This window comes from Phoca vitulina, unplaced genomic scaffold (assembly GCF_004348235.1).
Source record: "Phoca vitulina isolate PV1807 unplaced genomic scaffold, GSC_HSeal_1.0 scaffold36, whole genome shotgun sequence".
Lineage (NCBI taxonomy): Eukaryota > Metazoa > Chordata > Mammalia > Carnivora > Phocidae > Phoca > Phoca vitulina.
Window position 1 is genome coordinate 9,111,891 of NW_022589739.1, and position 23,532 is coordinate 9,135,422.

At 42.7% G+C, this 23,532-nt stretch overlaps 1 protein-coding gene across 1 annotated transcript; it reads left to right on the plus strand.

The window, feature by feature from the left end:
* The first annotated feature begins 5,009 nt into the window (after positions 1-5,009).
* On the plus strand, positions 5,010-22,322 carry OVCH2 (ovochymase 2). Its single transcript, XM_032426829.1, has 15 exons — positions 5,010-5,097; positions 7,474-7,583; positions 9,218-9,309; positions 10,922-11,094; positions 11,458-11,553; positions 11,786-11,937; positions 12,603-12,792; positions 13,894-13,917; positions 15,745-15,835; positions 15,958-16,082; positions 16,793-16,933; positions 17,257-17,387; positions 19,426-19,519; positions 20,029-20,215; positions 22,154-22,322. Exons 1-15 carry the CDS (start codon positions 5,010-5,012, stop codon positions 22,320-22,322), a joined length of 1,863 nt encoding a protein of 620 aa, XP_032282720.1.
* Positions 22,323-23,532: the final 1,210 nt, after the last annotated feature.

A 23,532-nucleotide genomic window follows, 5' to 3' on the forward strand; every position in this document is an offset into this window, starting at 1 on the left:
TTACAATAATGACAATTAAAATTAAATGAGAAAAAAAAAAACCCTCAACATTAAAATTTTTTTTACAAAATATACAAGTAAATAACTATCAGTACCCTACTCTTAGTCAATCTTACTATGAAAAACTGTACCCTTTGCAGTGATGATTAAACCAATGTGATTTGATCAGTTTTTCATGTGAATTAATGTGATACAGTATGGTAAGAATGCTAAATCTCTAGCTCCATTAACTAGTCCTAGGATTGTGTCAGAAGTTCAAAAGACACAAATCTAAAACAAATCTTATATTTTTTTATTTTTATTCTTTTTTTAAAAGATTTTATTTATTTATTTGACAGAGAGCGACATGGCGAGAGAGGGAACACAAGCAGGGGGAGTGGGAGAGGGAGAAGCAGGCTTCCCGCCGAGCAGGGAGCCCGATGTGGGGCTCGATCCCAGGACTCTGGGATCATGACCTGACCTGAAGGCAGACACTTAATGACTGAGCCACCCAGGTGCCCCAAATCTTATATTTTTTTAAAGAAAATATATACATGAAAGACTCAAATGAGTTCAAAATAGGATGTGGGTGCCAGTATGATATGGAAAACATGATGTACAGTTGCTGCAATCAAAATAAAATAAGATTTCAGAACCAAAAGCTCCAGGGATAAATTTAAGGTCTGCCACTTATGAGCCAGATGATCTTGAAAAAGTTACATAACCCTTTTGAGACTCAATATCCTTATTTTAAAAATTAAGATAATAATATTTAACTCAGATGGTTGCTGTGTTAAGTGAGATGGTGCATTTTAATACACTTAGCAATGGATGGTAGTAAACAAATAATCCATAAATCAGAATCTACTTCAAATGAGCAACTATTAGCTTCTACTAGAAATGCAAAGGACATTTATAAATCAATAACAAAGAATGCATGTTACCTGTTGGTCAAATATTATGATAGGGACAAATTCTAGGAATCATCTCTGTGGGGCAGGGCTTATTTATGCAGGATTTAGGTCTGTCTAGAATACAAAACATTGACCTCTGCATCAGATATGCACAGGTTTGTTAACATCTCACTGAAAATCCAGTGGGAGAAAATCCAAGGAGATTGAGAAAATTAGGTGCGTTTAGTTCTGCCTGCACCATTATGCTGGCTGAGATATTCACTAAGGTCTCAGGGGCTTCATTTATTCTTCTCATTATTTGTGTATAGGTATGACAATGGCAAACATCTAATTAGTTTTGAAATTTGATTTGGACCAACACAATTAATGTGGGCTATCCTTTGGTCATCTGTGATATTGCTAAGAAGTAGCCATGACAAGGTGCCTAGAATTACTTTCTTAAACACTGTCCTGTAGTTCATGGTTCGTCACACCTCAAGGAGTTGCAAGAAGAGCCAGGGTGCTTTTCTCTGTGTGAAACTGACCCATGATCTAATTCAGCACTGGCATTTCCTACTTATCACATAGATCTCCCCACCAAATCCCGGACTCCTGAAATAGACAGAGATGCGATTAGTGAAGATACTTCTTCCTTTCCCTACCTCATATTTATCTCTATCCCAATCCTCCCTTTGGATAACCAAGAATCTCTTCCTTGCTCCTGATTTCCATATGGTTTTTCATAAATGATGTTACCATTTGTGTTGTTCTGAAATTGCTTCTTTTACTCAAAAAACATTTTTTAAAAAAGATTTTATTTATTTATTTGACAGAGAGAGACACAGCGAGAGAGGGAACACAAGCAGGTAGAGTGGGAAAGGGAGAAGCAGGCTTCCCACTGAGCGGGGAGCCCGATGCGGGGCTCGATCCCAGGACCCTGGGATCATGACCTGAGCCGAAGGCAGACACTTAAAGACTGAGCCACGCAGGCGCCCCTTCAAAAAACATTTTTAAGTAATTCCTTGTGAGTATGTATTAATCTCCTTCATTCTCTGTAAAGATCCATGGTATTCCAAATATTAATTAGTATTTATTTAGCTATACCCTGCCAATGCTTCATTGTGCTTATATACCAGTAGTTCTCTTGGATATACTCTAAGAAGTGGAATTACTGGGGCAAAAGCTTTGCCCAATTTAAATTCTGATAGATACTGCCAAGTTGCACTTCTTCATTCTTTGCATCTGTGTGTGTATATATAAATGTGTGTGTGTGTGTGTGTGTGTGTGTGTGTGTGTGTGTGTGATATTCTGGGTAATTTCTAAGAGCTATATTCCAGCTCATTAATTCTCTTCAGTTATGTATAATCTACTATTTAATCTATTTTTTTCTGAGTATATTTTTTTATTTCTAGACTGTTTTTTATTTTTTCAAATTTCTGTGCTCTTTTCTAAAACAAAAACCCTTCTGAGTTTTCTTATTCTTCTATTTCTTCAAAATATTAACCAGTATTTTATAATGTCTATTAGAACCTAAAGTTCTTGATGGTCTAAATCTGCTCTTTGAAATGTGTCTGCTGACATACTCTTGTCTATTTCTGCTTGTTTTTGCATTTGCTCTTTTGTAATTTCAAATTTTGAGCACATGTTCTTTTAGTGGGTTTTTGTCTGTGTTACTCTTGTTTAGCCTGGGTTGAGAGTATTTTCCCAAATAAGTTTTGTTCTCTATTTCTGCTAGCTTCCTTCTATATCCCTGCCTCAGGATAAATTGTGATGCTATTTTCTCAACTTGAAGTTCTACAGAAGAGGAAGACAGTAAAATTTGAACCCCACATGCATATTTGGTACAGAATTTGGTCTAAAATTCCCAAGAGAGACATTTTTGACATTTTTTCCTTCCAAAGATTTTACAGTCTCATGGTTGAAAAATTGATTTTATCCTACCATGCCAAGCAACACTTGATTATATCCCTTTCTGCAAGTAACTACAATGTACAGTTATTATAATCCCTGGAACTCTGAGAGGCTTAGGGACCTGGCCTTATAGAAATTTAGTATTCCAGAACCTTATACAATCTCCCAATAAAGATTTTAGCATCAAGGGGCCATAGTTTACACTTTCAAGAGATTAGATTAAAAACTTTTAATGACCAGCTTTGTGTTGGGAAAGAGTGTGTTGCTAACACTGATAATTGTGATATGTGTTGAATACATTGATACGAGAACTTAAAGGAAATGTCTTCTCCTAAACTGAAGGAAAAAGCAGGATCCTATGACATGTCTGTGTGGCAGTCAACAAAAATGCCCCACTCTCACATGGCAAGGGAAATCTCATCGTTTTTCATTTTAGAGTCAAATTTCTTTATTCTGTGATACTAGAAACTGACACCAGGTTGAAAGCTCAAAAGGCTCTGTGGTTTAAAGGAGGCTCCACACCTACTTGAGGCTTGTCAACCTTGGCACATCTAGGTCTTCCTGCAAGTTTTACATTCGTAGTGCACAATAAATAGACAAAATATAGTGACTTAAAGTCAAGAACGCCATATTCCTAGTCAAATTGCTCTGGAAAGTGATTGATAAAATATAACAGGAACTGCAAGATCACTTGTTGTCAAAAAAAGATTGAGATTTTGATTATAGTTTAGACTTTAATTGATTACCTCTTATGGTTGATACCAATCCCCAAACCAACAGCCAAATTAGTCCAGCTTCAGGATTAAAGTATTTGTGGAAATGCCTCAGTTGGAGGTTTGAGTGTCCTTCCTTCTTTGTTTTGCATTTATATTATTTGCATGCGATGTATTTTTTAAAGATTTATTTATTCATTTGAGAGGGAGAAAGAGAGCACGAGCAGGGGGAGGGGCAGAGGAAGAGAGAGTCCCAGGCAGACTCCCTGCTGAGCATAGAGCCCATGGGGCTCAACCTCACAACCCTGAGATCACGACCTGAGCCGAAACCAAGAGTTGGATGCTTAACCCACTGCGCCACCCAGGTGCCCCTGCATGTGATGTATTTTTATAGATTTATTTTGTACAAGGGCAAAAGTTGTCACAAGGAAATTAAAGGCTTCTGGTTTGACATTTGCTTTTTGGGGCAGGTAATTTGTAAAAGTTGACAGAAAAATCTCATATTCCTATGTGGGCATAGCATTGGTCAATCCACAAGCGTTTCTCACACACAGACCACGGCCACGAACTCAGCCAAAGAAGGGAAAGACTTGTGCATAATCAGAAGCCACCTCCCTGGGCGCCTGGGTGGCTCAGTCGTTAAGCGTCTGCCTTCGGCTCAGGTCGTGATCCCAGGGTCCTGGGATCGAGGCCCGCATCGGGCTCCCTGCTCGGCAGGAAGCCTGCTTCTCGCTCTCCCACTCCCCCTGCTTGTGTTCCCTCTCTAGCTCTCTCTCTCTCTGTCAAATAAATAAATAAAATCTTTAAAAAAAAAAAAAAGAAGCCACCTCCCTGTGCCACGTTGTCTACCAAGTGTAGAATGAAGGAGATTTAGTGTTTGCCTTCTATAAATATAAAAAATAGTCAGAAAATGTAGATTTGCAAATGCCCTTATAGACAGTATCTAAATGACAGTCTGGTAGCTTGATTTCCTGAGTGTGCTATCAAATTATCTTTCCTCTCCTCCCCTCTCCTCTCCTTCTCTAACACATAGCTATAACCACCCATTTACAATTGGAAAATAGTGAAACAAAAATGTTTTCGCATATTCTGATGGGTTGTTTGCAAACATGTAGTATAACCTTGTAAACAAGGACAACTTGATATTCAATCCTCTTGTAGACAGTGGTAACCTATATACTAAGACGCAAGTAATATTTGCAGATGAAACCTTAGATACCAACCACTTGGCTAGCCAATATACTCTGAGGGAAGCAACATATTGATGTGGGTGTGTAATGGGACATGTAATATTGCTCGATCAAGACTATGCTTCCGTGGTTGACTCCCCACATTTTGCAAAGATCTTTGCAAGAAACCACATTCAGAAACATCATATGGACATGGTTGAATGACTCAAGTCTTGGTTAATAAATAACTTCCTTCTAAATTGCCTTCTTACTGGTCTCACAGGCTTTCTATTCGGTTTTCTTCAGTCTCTCTAAAATTTCCAGGAAAAACTCTGAGTCTCAAAATGCCTCTGAACAAGAATAAGCTGTTTTTACTACTTGGAATTCTCTGTTTGGAACAAGATAAATCTGCAACTCTCTCTCTCCCCAAAGGTAAGTTCCAAATGAACTCTATAACTACCTTCATCTGAAGGAATAAACTTTGCTGGCAATGGGCATCATTACTCCATTCAATGTTCCTTTGGGAAAACAGAAGCAGATATATTTTGGAGATCTGTTTTTCATGTAATTATTTTGGGCTTGTCTCCTGTAATCAGCATATGAAACTGCATAAAACGTTCATGGAATACAACTTGGACAAATGGCATTGATCTGGAGAAAACGGATTATTCACTTATTTGGATACATTACAAAATCCCATCCTTTTTCATGGAGCAAATTCTGGAAATCAACATATATTTGAAAGCATTTGTAATCTATTGGAAAATTATCTTACTGGGAAATATGAAATATGTTAACTGTGGTGTATTAGGAATGGTCTTTTTCCCCTCAAGTAACATAAGGTGAGAACAGTTCTTGGCAGGCTTCTCCATAGTCAGAGTTGTGCCAGCCCCAAGAATCATCCTGTTTTCTGTCTTTGCTTCAATGAGTTCAGGAAATAGTAAGTTTTGTGACTAATTTATTTATGATTCATCAACTGAAACTGTTAGAAAATAAGCTTTTGATTCAATGTCATGCCTGCATTGGGTTCAGAATCAAAAGGCTCAGTGTTACATCCATCCTTTGCTGTTAATTAGCTGTGCATTTCTTTGATTCTTCATTTTCTCATCTGTAATGCAGGGGCAATAGTGCTTGATTCATAGGCATAGAGTGAAGATTAAATGAGAAATTATTTGTAAGAGCTTTGTGTATTTTAACATATTAATCCAAATAGTTATGCTCTCAAGGATATGCTGTCCAGAAAAAAGCATTTGTTTATCCATCCAACTTTTCTAAGTGTCTACTGTATGCTAGGAATTGTGTGAAACCTTGGAAATACAGAGATGAATAAACATAGGTTTTTTTTTCCTCATGTAGTATATAGTCCAAATAGAGGCAGATAAACTACTCATTATCACAATACTGCATAGCACAATCAATAAAAGTGGGGAGGAAAGAGTACTATACAGTACAGGAGAGACATTTAACACAGTTTGAGGAAATCAAGGAAGACTTCTCAGTTGAGGTGATGCCTGAGCTGAGGAATAAGGATGAGAGGGTCCAGCTAGATAAAGAAGTGGGTGATCATGAGGCAGAGCTTTCTAGGCCCTCCTTGAAAACAGGTAGAAAAGAATGATCTGCCAAAGGGACAGAACCTGTGCCATCCTTGAATTACCAGGCAGTCCTAAACATCTTTTTTTTTTTTTAAAGATTTTATTTACTTATTTATTTGACAGAGAGAGACACAGCAAGAGAGGGAACACAAGCAGGGGGAGTGGGAGAGGGAGAAGCAGGCTTCCCGCCGAGCTGGGAGCCCAATGTGGGGCTTGATCCTAGGACCCTGGGATCATGACCTGAGCTGAAGGTAGATGCTTAACAACTGAACCACCCAGGCACCCCGGTCCTAAACATCTTTAATCTAGCTCATCTGCTAGTTTAGGAGTCAAAAAAATCATCAAAGTTAAATAAGTAAATGCAACTTTTTCAGGGATAGCGTCCTCTCCACAAAAAAGAAAGAGCTCTTTTTGCCATTACGTGGCAACCCTTCTAGCCTAACACCACTCTGTTGTGTGAATCATGACACAGTCTTCTCTCTACTCCACTGTTCTTTTTAATTTTTTTTAAAGATTTTATTTATTTATTTGAGAGAGAGAGAATGAGAGACAGAGAACACTAGAGGGAAGAGTGTCAGAGGGAGAAGCAGACCCCCCGCTGAGCAGGGAGCCCGACGTGGGTCTCGATCCCAGGACTCCGGGGATCATGACCTGACACAAAGGCAGTCGCCCAACCAACTGAGCCACCCAGGCGCCCTCTACTCCACTGTTCTTGAACAAACTGCCACTTTCTAATTCCATAGGGAATGAAGTCCAATATCTGACAGTGTGCCAGGTATCATGGACCAAGTTCCTATCTTTGAGACACCCACAGTCTAGTTGGGTTTAAAGACAAAGAAATAACCATAATGGCCTGTGATAAATGCCATTGAGGAAATCATAGAAGTAGAGTGCTGTGAGGAGCCTTTAAGGGGCCAGATTGCTCAGAATCAAGGGGGCTACATTCCTGCTGACCCAGTGGAGATCTACCTCTGAGGTCCTTAATCTTCGTATCAGAAAAGTAGATCTCTTCAGGATATGCCTATTCTATGTGACAAAAGCTGAACAATCCCATGTACTGCAAATCACAGCAAATCCCACAATTAACATAAAGTCATATTGTAATCTTTCTACATGCTCCATGTCCTACAGTTTTTTCTTGCTCAGGAAAGTTTCCTGTACTCCTCAGTTCTAGGAGCTATCTAATCACTAAATTTTTGTCTTCTCTCTTTCCCAGCTCCCACTTGTGGGCAGAGTTTGGTGAAGGCACAAACTTGGAATTACCTTAACATTTTCAGTCGCATTGTTGGGGGAAGCCAAGTGGAGAAGGGTTCCTACCCTTGGCAGGTGAGTCTCAGGAAACATTCTCTGGTGGGTAGACTATGAGCTTTCTCAGGAATGGATGTCCCAGAAACACATGTTACTCATTAGTACACTCCTTTCTGCCTAACTCATCAGAGATCTCATGAGTGTGTGCCAGGATCCAAGTCCCTCATGATGTCCATCCATTGAGTTCCAGAAAATGTGTGTTCAGAATAATTACATGCACTATTGGCTTGCCCCCCAAATTGGAAATGCTACCCCAAACTTTCAGCCCCAAGACAAAAATCCCACTTCAATAAGCTAAAAAACTCGAATTTACAATTAAAACAATTTTCTGATTCAACAAATATAATTATCTCATTATAATTAAAGATGATCAGGAAAGTCAAAGGTGTCATATCCATAGGTCTACTTTCTGTTTGGAGGTTTATACTATACCACAGGATCTCCTAGGGAATAATCAAGAATAGTGCCTCCTTAGAAGCTAATTTCCTAAGAATTTTCTCTCATTCTAACCTCCTGGTCTTTGCATGCCATCAAAATGCCCTTGTGCATCTGTCTCTAGCCTATGGTGTTCACATTTATTGTCTTTGAAATTCTCCCAACTTTCTTTACCCTGAGAACCATGTTGTTTTCTTGCCTCTTAATTTTGTGAGTAATAGCTCCTTATTTTTACTTTGTTTAAGTCAGTCACATTAATTTTTGGTCAGTGGATATTTAGTAATGGTTGGTTGATTGAGTTTATGTTTAGTAGGTTGACTGAATGGCTGAGTCATTGCCATTTGATTAACTGATGAATTAATTACTTGGTTGAAGAGTTAATTGATCAGTTGCTTATTTGATCAACTGGTTGACTAATCAATTTAGAAGTTCACATTCAAGTCAGAGTCAGTGATTTTATTTATTTTTACTTATTTTTTTTCCCTGTATTAAAATTTTTTCTGTTGTTCATTGAACAATTTTTGGTCAAAAAGTGACAATTCTAATAAATGTCTTCTTTTCTCATTCCGACAATGGAATTAAGAGCATTTACTTGTACCCTGAAAGCATTTTAGAGTTAAATATCATGAACAGGATAAACCATAGATAGAAAGTCATTGGTAGAGGCAGATTAAAAAATAGGCTTGAAGCAGTGACAGAGGTGAAATAGTTAAGGGCATGAGAAAATTGTAGGTACTGACTATTTCTTCTAAGAGGCTTGGAGGAACTGGAGCATGTGTGGAAAATTTCCTCAGCCTTCACCTGTTTTTCTCCCAAACCTGTTTATCCGGACTCTGCTGTATCTTATACTTCTCTTTCTTTCTCTTCATTCACAGAAACTGTTCATATTGCTAGAGTAACAGTCTGGGCCAACAGTATTAATGAAAATAAATAAACAAATACCAACAATTTTTACTACCAACTCTACTAAACCCTTATAGCCAACCATCTCAAATGAACTACCTCTCCTACAGACCAAGGTTAGGAATGTTCTGGTTCCAACACTGCTCTTCTTTCTGAGCTGTCATGGGATGGGTTTTACGCCTTCACAGTCCACAATTTCTAATATTTGTAAGATATCTGCGTCTATTTTTCAGAATATGTTCGGTCTCCAGATTTGGGGGGTTGGGTGGCCCCAGGGCATTAACGTGCTCCCATTTAGGCTCTTTGTAATTCAGGTATCCCTGAAACGAAGGCAGAAGCACATCTGTGGTGGGACCATCGTCTCTGCACGGTGGGTGATTACAGCTGCCCACTGTGTTGCAAACAGGTAAGGAAGGCCTAGCTCGTGGATAAACAGATTACCCTCCTTCTCCTTTGCGATCAGCAGCAATAACTCTATTAAAACATGGAAATGTGTGATGTATACTTTAGCACAGGAACATAACAAAAAAGCACAACACAAACAGGGATCGCTGACATCGTCGAAGGACAGTCAACTTGGTAGAAAACATACTTTGTTTGCAGGAGTAGGATACTTTGTTTACTTAAATATGACTGGAAGTCATTAAAGAATAATATCCAAGTGAAAACAAACATCACGAAGATATATTTGTGAAAATTCTCTCTTAAATTTCTGTGAAAAAAAATAAGCTGGTTCATTATACATTTTAAAAAATTGATGAAAGAACTGAATTCTACTCCTGAGGCCAATATTGCACTGTATGTTAGCTAACTAGAATTTAAATAAAAATTTGAAGAAAAAAATTGATACAAAAAAACAAAGGGAGGCCAGTAAAGAAGGCACCCATGTCTGCTTTCCTACTGGTCCAGCCTCTCTGAGCTTCAATCTAACAACTTCCATTCTTTATCCAATTTCCTGTGTACTCTAAACGTTCTCTTGTTATTAGTGCTCTTGGTAGTTAGTCAGTCACTAGGGGGCGATCAAGATCATTTCCCATATTTGCCCTCTTTCTCTTCAAGTCTGCAAACATTCGCTGGATATTTACTTGGTGCTAGACACTTTGGTGGGTACCAAAGATACAAAGATAAGTAAGATGTAATTCCTGCCCCCCGCAGAGAGTTAATAGTCTAAAGAAGAGTCAACTGATAATTCCACTGCAGTGTGGCAAGTGACTAGGGTAAAGGGATGCTGTGTATTAGGTTAGGTACTCAATATAGCCAAGAGTCAGGGAAATATACCAAGAGAAAATCATGCCCTTTCCAATTCTGTATAAAATCATCACTTTGGGGAATGAAGGGTCCCCAAAGATGGTAAGCCCAAAGTTTTTAATCTACCCCAATGCATCCCACCAAGCTCCTTTCAAGATAACCTGGCTACAGGATAAAGGGAAATAGAATGGTCTTTCCTATCTCACACCATGTCTCTAAATTACAAACACAAAGGAAGTAGGGGGAGATCCCCACCTCCCATTGTTTTAATCAGTCCCAAGCCTTGAGTGTGCATGCTCTCTGAGATATCAGAGTTATGATGCTATTATGTCTTTCATAATATACATTAAGCGTTAGCTCTCTGATACTAAAGCAGCATACTTAGGGGGGATCACAAATCATTCTCAAAGAATCACTGATACTGAGGCCAGGCCAACCACCTAGGGTAGCTGAATAAAATCCACTATGGCTTCAGATCCCTCAGTTACAATATATATGCATTTTTAGACATTTTATGAATAACACTGCAAAGTATTCAATTTATCATATTATTGGTTCCATTTGAGGCCACTCTTGACTAGTCCCCCACTTAAATTGGGAACCTTTGTATTTTTACTAGTAATGATGGAATCATTCTCACTTTCTCTGTTTGGCATCCTCACACCCACATTATCCATCCAGGTAATTTTAAAGAGGCCAGATTGTCAATCATTACAAGTGTCCTCAGAGGCTAAATGAAATTTACTCAGTTTACTGCTTCCTCTTCATAGAAATATTGCAACAACTCTGAATGTTACTGCTGGAGAACATGACTTGAGCCATATAGAGCCAGGGGAGCAAACCCTCACCGTTGAAACCATCATCATACATCCCTATTTCTCCATCAAGAAGCCAATGGACTATGATATTGCTCTTTTGAAGATGGCTGGTGCCTTCCATTTTGGTAAACATTTGAGGCTCACTGTAAATTGTCTAGCCCATGTTCCCAATAACTTCTGCTCCATAACACATTCCCTACAATGTATGTTATATAGCATATGTCCAACAGTGCTGGGTCATGCACTTCAAGATGGGGATCTGGGGTGGAGGGCCCCCTATGTGAAACCCTTTTTGTTTGTGGCTTCAGATACAGGATTATGTGGAGTCAGGAGAGAGCCTTTCTTTGTCTGATAAGTGACCCCTGGAGGTGTGAGGCACAGATATGTCACATGATCTTTGGGGAACTACCTAGATGCCAATTGGCAAGTGGCTTAGGATGTCCTCCCCTCCATGGGTGAGACAAGCCCTGCCCTGCTCTTTTCTTCAGGCCGGTTTGTGGGGCCCATGTGTCTTCCAGAGCCAAAGGAACGATTTGAGGCTGGATTTATTTGTACAACTGCAGGCTGGGGCCGCTCGGCTGAACGTAAGAACTATGCCACTTCTCTTAATCAGATGTCAGAACTTTCTGGTGGGTAATCAGAAAATACAGTTTTTAATCTATGTTTTAAAAAACAGTTGTGTAAACATTTTAAAAGAGAATATCCATTGTACTGAGAAATTCAGGTCTTTCCAAAAGATACAAACCTGAATGGGGCATCTTCAACTTGGGAAAGGCGAGGGTGCGTTGCTGGGACTCTCCCCTCTGTGTTTTCTAGATGGCGTTCTCTCACAAGTTTTGCAGGAAGTGAACCTGCCCATTTTGACCCAGGAGGAATGTATGACAGCTCTGTTAACCCTAAAGAAACCTGTCAGTGGGCAGACCTTTCTCTGCACAGGCTTCCCAGATGGAGGGGGAGATGCATGTCAGGTAGGTGGGGAGTGGCTGGGTTGAAATGTCTCAGGCAGGGCTTCCCTCAGTTTTGTCATCAGGGGAGGAGCTGAAAGAAGGCTGTAGGTAAGACTAGACTCTGGAAAGAAGGGTCGGGAGTGACAAGGGAGGTCAAGTCAAAATAAAGGGACAGTTTATACAAGCTGTTTTTACCAGGGAGTGTGGATTCAGAGGAGGTCTTCTACTTTTTCCAAAAGACCAAATAACGGGGATAATGCCAACAGTGAGCTTAGGGTTCTCTACCCCTGAAGACCTGCTGGCTTTTTCCCTTTTAGAGGTTTCCAATTTGTGGGTAATGGGAACTTTCCTTTCCTTCCATTCCTCTTGCTGAGCAAGACCTGAGATCAGTTTTACAATTGGGCAAGACTTCTCTGAGTCTGTAGGATGAGACAGGAGTAGGAAGAAAGTCTGATGTTTGATGAAACAAACATCCCCCTAGGATGGGGAAGAAAGAGGTGGAATTGGTAAGGCTCCAGTGATATTTGAAGATTTAATGTGAATTGTGCTTGGCTATTCTCCTGGGCCCCTGAGTCCAACTTATTAGAAGTGAAGAAATGTCATTGATCCTCATCTAGCATCTTTGTAGGGGAAAAGAGTGAGCACAGACCTAGCAATGATGGTAAGAGAGGCTTTTTCTCCCACAGGGAGATTCAGGAGGTTCCCTCATGTGCCGGAATAAGAAGGGGGCTTGGACTCTGGCTGGTGTGACTTCTTGGGGTTCGGGCTGTGGCCGAGGCTGGAGAAACAACATGCAGAAAGATGACCAAGGATCCCCTGGGATCTTCACAGATCTTAGAAAAGTGCTTCCCTGGATCCACAAACACATCCAAATTGGTAATAATGCCAGCACATGAGGTCAAGAAGCTAGGCCCAGCGAGGGTGTCAGCAGTCTAGGCAAGTCCAGACAGGCTCTATTTCTGTTTTTAGTGTAGCACATAAGAATTGTGACGTTTACAAGATTTAAAATGAGTAAAATATGGTGTGCAGTGCAGCAAATATTCAAAGAATCATGAATCCATCCATCCCAGACTTTGTCAAATTTGCCTTTAGTTGAAACTATCAGTTAGTGATGTATTTTCATCACTTACTTCTCAACTGTGCTAGCAAGATTTAGCAAACTATAGTGGTTATGAACCAGTGGAAATTTTGCCTCCCAGAGGACAATGTCTGGAGACATTTTTGGTTGTCACCATGGGGGGAGGGGTGCCGCTGGCATCTAGGGGGTAGGAGCTATGGCTGTTGCTAAGCATCCTACAATGCACAGGACGGCACCCAAAGAACGATCCAGCCCAAAATGTGAGTGATGCTGTGGTTGAGAAGGCCTGGCACAGATCTGGGTACCATGAGTCTGAAAAGGTCAGGGTCTGTGTACACCCTTCTCACTGACCAGGAGTTAATTGAAACTTCATTTCTGCCTCCAAAGCCAACTTCATTGTTTTCTAACTAGTAGCTTCCAGCTTCAACAGGGCTTCTATTCTGTCCCAAAGAGGTTAATTCGAATTCATGCAGTAAGAACTTGGGTTTGTTTCCAAGTGTATGGTCCTGTAGCAGGCATCCAAGCCCTCCCATTGTAGCCACACCAGCAGCTCTCTTGTGGTTGTGGGTCACTTATTTCCATCTCCAGCCTCCCTTCTCATGAAAAATGAGAGAAGTAGACCAGATAACCTCTTGCTCTGTATAACCTCCAAGCTCATCATGGCCTGTTTCTTAATTAGCCCACTTAAGAAAGAGAGTGAAATTTCATTAAAACACCAAGGCGACTTTCCTGCTTTGTCAATTTACCCCTTCTGTTCTTTCCGCAGATTAAATTTTCATTAGTTGCATATTGACTTAAAAATGCCTGCACTTTGGAGCCAGGGAAATGCTAACTTCTTGAAATGTTGTTCAAGATACCACACACAGACCTTGAATAGCATCTTTCTTTTTCTTTCCTAGGGAAGCTGAGAAAGAGCTCCAGAGGTGGGTATTGCTCACAGCCTGCTCCACGAGGAGCAGGAAGTAATATCTAGCATTTCTGAATATAGGTTCCCTTTATAATCAAAAGTCTTTGCAAGAGCTCTCTCTGCTCACTGGGTATAAAGCTACCCACACTTGGGGCATCCACAGCCATTCCTTGCCAGTCAGGGCAGGCCATTGCCAAGAAGGAGCCCTGGATTCCCTCCGATTTCACTTCTTGAGAACTCCATCTCAACTCAGCAAACATTTGCCAAATCCTAGCTTTGGATCAGAGACTCGGGGGCAGGAGAGTGAGGTGGTCCAGATGTGGTCAATAAGCTACACACCTTACCCTGAAAGTGTCCTCGAGTGTACAAGGGACTCTCCTCCGGGGTTACATGGCAAGTCTGCAGTGAAGCCACTCTGTAATGTTGGGAAAGCTCCTTCCTACCTCTGGACCTCAGTTTCCTCATCCATAAAGAAAAGAGTCTGGACCAGATGGTCTCTAAGGCAGCTTTAGCTCAAATCTTCAGTGGTTCTGTGAGTCTGTGGAACCATCTACAAAGAACTATGGGGAAAAAAGTACCCTGAGAACTAGAGGAGTGAGTGGCTGGGGAAAAAAGCCAGATGAGGCTTTGGAGCCCAGACACCTTTTAAGCTGAGTCACAGAAAAACACAAAGAACCAGTAGAATGTTGTCAGGTGGAAACGAGATACAGGTAAAGAAAAATATTGCAGCTCAAGGAATCATCTTTGTTGAAAGACGACACTGAAGGATGGAGAACTGAAAATATAGGGGGTAAAAGAGACCAGTGCGTCAGTCAGAGCAGCTGAAGTGGGGGTGTGTGTAATGGGGTTTGATGAGGGAGATTAGAAAATAAATTGAAACCAAGTAGTGGAAACTTTGGATGCCTGTCAAAAAAGTTTGGATTGACTGAGTAATAGGAAGTTGATGAATTAGGTAAATAGATTAGAGCAATATTCTGGTGGTACGAGAACAGCATGTAGGGGATAGGTTGGAGGGGACTTCTGAGATTACACATTAGTTCCAGAGACCTAGGACAAGGGCTGGAGAATGAAAGGATGGGAATAGAAACAGGAGGAATTGGGACCCGGTAGTCACTTTGATGAAGGGTGGTGAGGAGCAGGGAGGAAGCAAGGATGGTACCAAAGTTTCGAGCATGGGAGATGAAGCAAAGGGCACATAAAAGTAATCTAATCAGGGGGCACCTGGGTGGTGCAGTTGGTTGAGCATTTGACTCTTGGTTTCAGCTCACGTGGTGATCTCAGAGTTGCGGGATCGAGTCTCATGTCAGGCTCCATGCTAGGCATGGAGTCTGCTTGAGTTTCTCTCTCCCTCTCCCTCTGCCCCTCCCCCTGCTCACACACCCTGTCTAAAATAAATAAATAAATCTTTCTTAACAAAAGGTAACCTAATCAGAAGCGGAAGCAGTTTTGCAGACCATTTGTAGCATGTTAAGGGGATATCTAGGAAATGGTTGCAAAACCAGGTCTGCAGCTCAGGAGTGTAGAATAATAGTTGAAACTCAGGGTATGAATGAGACCCGTCAGAGGGCTCGTGTAGAGAGAGGTGAAAGCTAAGGATAGAACCTGGGAAATACATGTAGGTATAGAATCGAGTTATGATGCCAGAGAAGGAATAGTGAAGGAGAAGAAATCATCGAATCTGGAGGTTAAGCAGGATCTAAAAAAGAACAGAAAGAATAAGGCATGGCAGAAGCCACGGCAGGGAAAGGTTTCACAAGAGAGGAAGCATGCATAATGAAGAACCAGGGGGTTCCGGAAGGCTAGCCCCCACTGTCACCCTGCTTCTCATGGCTCTCTCTCCCAGCTCCATGCAGCGAGCAGGATCGTGTGCTCCGCGAGTCTGAGGGCGAGTTGCACTTCCCAGAAGGCCCCTATCTGTATTACGAGAGCCAACAGTGAGTAGCCCCCTACCACTCCTCCCCCAACCGCCACCTCCAGTCTGACTGTGCCCAGTAACTGGACCATGACAGCCACTTTCTGTCTAGAAATGACACCCTCTTAATGGATCTGCCTGCAGACGGTGTGTCTGGACCCTGTTGGTCCCAGAGAAAATGCACATACTGCTCGGTGTTTCCCACTTGGATGCAGAGTCTTGTCACCACAGTTACCTCTCTATCTATTCCGTAGAAGACAGACTTATCGGTGAGCAGATTTTCACGTTGTCAAATGGACACTTGTTCTGGGAGGGCTTCATGGGGCCGGGATGCCGTACATCTGGCATTGAGGCATCTCTAAACACCATGCTGCCCATCTCTAAGTTTGAGACTCGGGACTGACAGTGGAAAGGAACTGAATCTGAGCCATTTCGTTTGCTGCATCTGCTTTCCATGGAACCAGGCTTCCTAGATTCGTGTGCCAGGCCTGGAGCCCCTCAGGAGTAAAATACAGACACATCACAGGGGGAATGTTGCTTTCCTAGGCATGCAAACGACCTGTACTGCATCATCCAGCTAAGAAGGAAAGTACCAATGGATAACCATGAGTAGAGGCAAAGGTTACTTATGCAAGAAACTGAGATGAAGGAGCATTTCTGTGGTTCCTAACAGGAGGTGATTTTTGCTGCCCAGGAGATAACGTGGCAACGTCTCAGAGCATTTCTGGTTGTCATGATTAGAGGGAGTATTACTGGCATCTGGCGAACAGAGGCCAGGGATGCTGTAAAACATCCCATAATGCACAAGGCAGTCTGAACACCAAGCATGTTCCAGTTCAAAGATGTCAGTGGTACCAAGGTTGAGAAACCCTGGCTTAGACAATCCTGTCCTATCAGGACAAGTCCAGTTCTCCTTAAGTCTCTCAATGGGTGCTGTTTTCTAGACTCTGAACCAAGACTCTTGCTTCTTGTGTTGCAGGGAAGTTCTGTGGGAAGAGCCTCGCTTCATCTGTTCTTGTTGGCTCCAACTCTGTACGGCTGAATTTCATCTCTGACGCCACAGATTATGCGGCGGGGTTTAACCTCACCTATAAAGCTCTAAAACCAAACTACCTTCCTGGTAAAACCACTTGCTTTTATCCCACACTATCCAGGCTACCTTGAGAAGTTGGAGGCCCTGTAGGAATTAGGAGGGGGGAGCACGAGGCTGGGGAGAGGCCCATGCAGGTGCTCCTTCCACAGCCCTGCTAACTTGTGTTTATCGCACATTAGCTGGGAGGGTGAATGAGTCCTGGAAAGTCAGCACACAGGCATCTTCCTTTGTGTTGGCTCTGCCTGAAGAGTCAGCTGCTGCATCATTTATGGGAGACAGGAGGGAGCGCGAAGAGGATTCCTCTTTGCTTGAGTGATGCCATTGTTGGGATGTTTCCCCTTGTGTTTCAGATTCAGGTTGCAGTTCCTTTACTGTCCTTTTTAAAGAAGGCCTCATACAGAGTCTTCACTATCCTGAAGACTATAGTGACCTGGCCAACTGTAACTGGGTTTTTCAAGCCCCCAAACACTACTTAATTAAGGTACTGACTCGGCTTACCCTTCACTTTGCTCTGGTATCTGCACAGAAATCATGAGGGCAGAAGTTCGGGTGTGTGTGTGTGTGTGTGTGTGTGTTTAAATCAGATTTATTCACTGCTGCATCCCTGATCCCTGGCATACAAGGCTCTTGATAAACAGGCGTTGAATAAACAGACCAGCCTATTTTCCCTGTAACTACCCACATTCACCACTAGATGGCAATCGTGTGCTTTACTTTCTGTTGGCGGCTGCCCTCATCTGTACCCGGTGACAGGTTTAATCAGTTTCTAGTCCCTTCTAGAAACAAGCATTTCTTCCTTATTCATTAAACTGCTAACAAAACGCTTTGTAAGTAATGGCTAACAAAAGTCAATGCCAAGAAGGCCCCAAACATCAAGCTTTCCACGCAGAGGGAACAGACAAGCCCAGAGAAGCCAGTATAGACCAGGTTGAGGGTCATAGGTGTATGGGGAGGGGTCGTAGAAGGGGAGGCTGAGACCCAAGTACAGAGGGTTTTCAATGTCAGGATGCAGAGTTTACTCAGCATTTGGTTAGTAGCGTTTGCGGCCACGTGTTTGTTCATTAAGCACCAACGGGCCTTCTGCAGAGAGAGGCCACCAGGTGGTTGAAGGCAAGACTGCAGTCTGAGGTCGGACGTAGGCAACGATTCAGAAGTCTTTCTCTTAAAATGGTAATTGAAAGCGAGAGAGTATATGAAGGAGAGAAAAGGTAGGAAATAAAGGGGGAGGAGTAAGGATGGACAAGACCTCCAGGTTCTTGTATCTTTAAGAGGCAAACAGAAGCCCGAGACTCAGGAGCAGGTGTGGAGTTAAGACAATCCAGAGAATGGAGTCTTTCTTTTAAAACACAAAACAAGCAAACACACAAAGAGGTGTGGCCCACAGTTTGGATTTCCCACAGAAAGTGAGTTTAAGGAGGAGGACTGAGTATTTGCTACCCGGGCCTCAGCTCATCCCTCAGCAAAAGGGTAAAATACTTGGATTGAGAGTTGAGCAATGGAGGGCAGGTGGGAGACGAAGCACCTGGAAGAGCCAGTCTGACGTTCGGAGCAGGAACAAGATCTCACAGGTTTTACCAATGAGTGGGAGAAGACACAGAGGAAAGAGGTGTAGATCTCCTCTTTCTCAAAGCTTCTGGAACCCAAACAGTCAAAATAGAAAATTTCAGGAGGAAGCAGAATTAAGGGAAGCTTTGTGATGAGTGATGGAGGATAAAAGTTGAAGTATGAGTGAATTTCTGGAAGGAGAAAGAAGACAAAATTTAGCTGAAAATCTGAATGTGCCAGAGCTGATGGGATTCAAGACCACCCTTTCAATCTGTGTGTAGAGTGCCATGCATGAGTGGCATGATGCTGTCCCCCCCTCAGTGACAGCATCATAGTGCAGGACCCCTCCAAGAGGAATTGGGAAATTAGGATTACAAGGCATAACCATGTGCATAGTTCCTCGGAGAGAAAAGGGTCTATTTCCGGAAAGCATCGCAGTAAGGGTTTAGAAATGTTTGAATGAATCCTGTTTCTGACCCTCTCCTTCTCGCCGTGCCTACATTCACCACTAGTGATCATTTACCTCCATGTTGTCCCCTCCACGCAGCCCTCTGTGTCTCTCTCCGAGTGGTCAGTCTCCATTGAATCCCCATCATCTGTGTGTTTAAAATCTGAATTCCTACCTCATCAGCCCTATCTCCCACTGCTTCTCTCTTCAAAGTCAATTGAAGGTGCTAGCAAATTGCCCGGTTTGTTCTTTGCTGTTTGTTTGCTCTTCGTGGGAGGGCGCCAGGGAGCTCAAACATTTGCACTTCTCCCCACCCTTGTGCGGCCTGGGCCCTTATTTGGTAGCTGAGATGTGTCTGGGGTGGGGCAGTCTGTGGTAGAGCCTCTTTTCCTAAGTAATTTAACCCACTCACGAATGTCCTGTTCACATCCCAAAGCAAGTTGAGCAATCCAAATTTCTCTGCTTACTCAAAATCAGGTCATTCGTTCATATGATTTGCTCTGTATATAACACGGAGTCTTGTCAGCTTTCCTTTCAGAGTCTGGAAGTAGAGGAAAGTGGGGACTGCACTTCTGACCACGTGTCTGTGTACAGAGACGTGGAAAGGCAGGAGGAAATAGGTGTGTGCCCCCCGCCCCCCGGAGTCTCAGCTCCCCTGGTTTGCATTTGGATCCAGTCCCTTTGGGCGAATCCTTCTCGGGAATAAAAAGGATCCGGCTCCAGCTTCCTTCATTGCCCTGCGCCCCCTCCCTCTGTCCCTAGGTGCTCACGACCACCCCCCCTTCTCCCAGGTCAGGGGCAGGAAGAGCGGGAGTGAGGACCAGAGAGCCATCTAGGGGTCAGAAGGGGCAAGTGCCATTGAAATAAGCCCTGAGGCTCGAACCAGTTCCCTCAGGGGCATTCCCAGTGGGAGTGTGTGGGAGATAAACAGAACTGAAGCATTGCTGGAGGTCAATACCTATTAAAAAGAAGCAAACTGCCCTTCTATTTTGAAAACGAATTGGGACACCCAACAAAAAAGTTTATTTCTCAACAATTGCCTAAAGGACAACTTTTTTTTTCTCTCTCCAATGTCACGTCTATTTGCTGGGCCCTTGACCGCGTCTTGCCTGGGCTGGGCTTTACCCAGCTCGGTTGTGTGGCTTTGTGACCCCCGCCCCCGTGCTGAGCTCTTCTGGTGTAATGCTCATCAGCTTCCAGTCGGATGACAACGTAACCTTCAGAGGCTTTCAGGCTACAGTCTCTTTCATCCCCGAAACAGGTAAGAAGACAGAGGCATCAGCTTCTTGGGTCCCAACTCCAATCCTCCTAATGTGGTAGGAAAGGGCAGCCTCTGTGGCCCAACGTGGATACAGTGGGTTCTCAGTATTTGCAGCAGCTCAGTTCTATGAAGTCACCATGAACATCAAATCAGTGACTACTGACCCAAGGCTTCTAGGGGAAGTATGGAGTTAGGTTCCTGGGAGTCTCTGGTTTTATGCGTGTTTCTGTTTAAAGTCACCTTCTCCAATATATCTTCTTCATTCATTCACACTGAACTCACAGCCAGCGCCCTATAGCTCGAGCCTGAACAAGCTTATCTATCACGCGTATTTTCTCCCCAAGGCATATCACAGCCTCCTTGCCCTTATGAACACCAGATGGCACCTCAGTCCTATGTTACATTTAGGGCCATTTCAAACTGCAAAATCACCAACAAAAAGCACAGGGATGCAAAAAACCCCATGGCACTCAACAGACCATGGAAAGGACACTTGTTTATAGTATGAGAGCTAAAACAAGAAGGCAGAGTGTTGCCTCGTTCGACCTCACCTAGGAACATGCGCATCGGGTGACTCAAAATTTTCACTGGTCTGCATTTGTCGTTGAATGATCATGAAAACACCATTCGTTCTGAGTTAGAAATAAATGTTAGGGAGTAGGTGAATTTGCAAACGTGGAATCCATGCAGAATGAGGACTGACACTATGTCTGAATCATGGCCTATCCTTATTAGATGTGTGATCTGAGAGTCATCTGAGACTCCTTTTCTTCACTTTACCATGGGAGAATACATGCCTTTTAAGAATATAGTGAGGATTCATCAGATGAGGTGCGCTTGGCCACGAGCAAGTGTGTGACACAGAACAGAGGCCTGGAAATGTGAAATGTCTTCACCAACCCCCAGTACCTAGGCACATGGACAACACAACTCCCCTCCATCCTCACGTCCCTGAGCATTCTGCCCAAATCCTACAGCTGCTTATGGCAAACCTGGGTTATAGTTAAAATACTCCACTTTTCAGTTAAAATACCCATAGTCCAGCTGACTGAGATGCCCCAGAATTCTCACAATAATAATTTTCTGGTAAGTCCCAAACACTGGCCCTGTGTGTGTGATCTGAGCAATTGTGTATGCTTGCACTCAGATTTAAACATCTCCAGATCAGAGGACGAGTCGATGTTTTTGGAGACATGGAATGTACTACCTGAAGACCACAATGCTCCTGGTAAGCTTTTATGGGGAATGTGACTGAGAGATACCCACAGAGCATATCAGCCAGGGTTCAACCAAAGAATCCCAAAAAGATATGTTGGAGTGCTAACCTCCAGTACCCCAGAATGTGACCTTATTTGGAGCGAAAGTCTTTACTGAGGTAATCAAGTCAAAATGGAGTCCTTAGTGTGGACCTTAACCCAATATGACTGGTGTCCTTATAAAAGGGGAAACTTGGATGTGGAGAGAGAACGTCAAATGAACATGAAGGTGGAGACTGGGTGATGCATCATCTACAAGCCAAGGAACCCCAGTGATCACCAGCAAACCAGCAGAAGTTGGGGAGAGGCACCATCACCACCCTCAGAAGGAACCAACCCTACTAACACCTTGATCTCAGACCTATAGCCTCCAGAACCATGACACAATAAATTTCTGGTCTTTTAAGCCATCCGGTTTGTGTTTTTTTGTTACAGCAGGCCTAGCAAGCAAATACACCAGGAACTGGCTAACTGGCTATGGGGGGTGACCAACAATTAAATCCATCGGGCGGGCAGTCAGAAAGGGAAGATCACAGGACACTGGAAGCCCCCAGGCACGGGCTGAAGGTACTGTGCCCCGGGCAGAATTTCTTCTCTTTCTGGGGGAAGTTTCAGTTCTGTTCTTAAGGCCTTTCCAACTAATTAAGTCAGGCCCACCCAGATTATCCAGGATGATCTTCTTTAGCTGAAGTTAATGGATTAGGGACTTTTATTACATCTGCTAAATCCCTTTACAGCAACCCCTTGATTGGTTTTGATGGAATAACCGGAGGCTGTGGCTTAGCCCAGTTGACACATCCAGAAAGCCAGCACGCAGAGCTGTGTGGGGCAGACTTGCTCATCGTCCATTTTGCTCAAAGCAACACTGAAGTATTTCCAGTCCCGAGAAGCAAGACTCCCACCTAAATTGATTCATTTAGTGGAAATGGCTAACTAGTGTGCCACCTTGGGGTCTGACCCACGAGATCGGTCCCCTAAGAAAAGTGAGTGAGTATCCCACTCCGTGTTAATGCCAGTGAGCATCGAAAAGCACTGGGCCTTCTCTTTTCCTTGTTTATTCCGTGACATCCACTGACATCCACGTGCAACATCTTGGTCCATGTGGAAAACATGGTGAGCGGAGCAAGGAGCGGAGGGGGCCCGGAAACTTGTATCGTTTGCCATTTTGATAGTTTGCCAAGAGAAAATTCGAGTGCCTTATTTTTAATTTTTTTTTTTTTTTTAGTTTTATAAAGTGTCTGATACATGGAACATAGAATAGAGTGAGGAGAGAGAATATTCCTTTTAATGAGAAGGAATAAAAGCAATCTGAGTCTTTTTGTTCTGGATTCTTGGACCTCGTGATGCACGGACGCCTTAGGTAGAACATCTTTGTGAAGGGCGGCTGCAGGGGCTCCTTCTCTTGACCACCCTGGGGGTGCACTCAGCAGAGCCATTTTTCCCAGCCTAAACCGAGTACAGATTTTTCTAAGGAGTCTCATTACAATGCTCAGCAAGATTTATTCGTCATTCTATCCCCAGCACCTACTGCAGTGCTCAGAACACGGCAGATGCCAAATAAATGTTTGGTGAATAAAATGAAATAATCCACAAATAGCCCCTGAAGACCTCAATAAGAGAGACTTTCCTGATTTTCTGTCACTGAACTCACACATTAGGGCCCTTTTCCTTTATACATAAAAACTTAGGAAAAACAAGAAAAAGAGTTTACATGTGCCCTGTTTTAAATACACCCCTAACCTGGATTACTTAAATCATTCAGTAAGCAATTTTGTCCTTCAATTTTTTCTTTTGAAATGTCACAAATCTACAGAATAGGTGAAAGAATAATACAATGAACTCCTGTTTCCCTCACATATTCATTCATTGTCGACATCCTGTCACATGGGCTTGTTTCTCATCTGATGCCTTCTCTGTACAAATCTCCATACCAGAGCCCAGGGCATGGGGGAGGAGGTGCAAAGAGGAACAAGATACAGCACCTTTGTTCAAGTAATTTATATCCTAATAATGAAAATTATGTGTACAAATTAGGTGACAAAGAGCAGATACTGAATGATTTCCATTTACATAAAACTAAAATCGTTCAAGATTACTATATGGTAGTAGATGTCAG

Bases quoted from the DNA above. Each gene is read 5' to 3' on its own strand.
- OVCH2 (XM_032426829.1), top strand. From the start codon at position 5,010: ATGCCTCTGAACAAGAATAAGCTGTTTTTACTACTTGGAATTCTCTGT. The intron at 11,938-12,602 runs GTAGGTGGGGAG...TTTCTCCCACAG, and splicing joins GAGGGGGAGATGCATGTCAG to GGAGATTCAGGAGGTTCCCT. The intron at 16,083-16,792 runs GTGAGCAGATTT...CTTGTGTTGCAG, and splicing joins CGTAGAAGACAGACTTATCG to GGAAGTTCTGTGGGAAGAGC.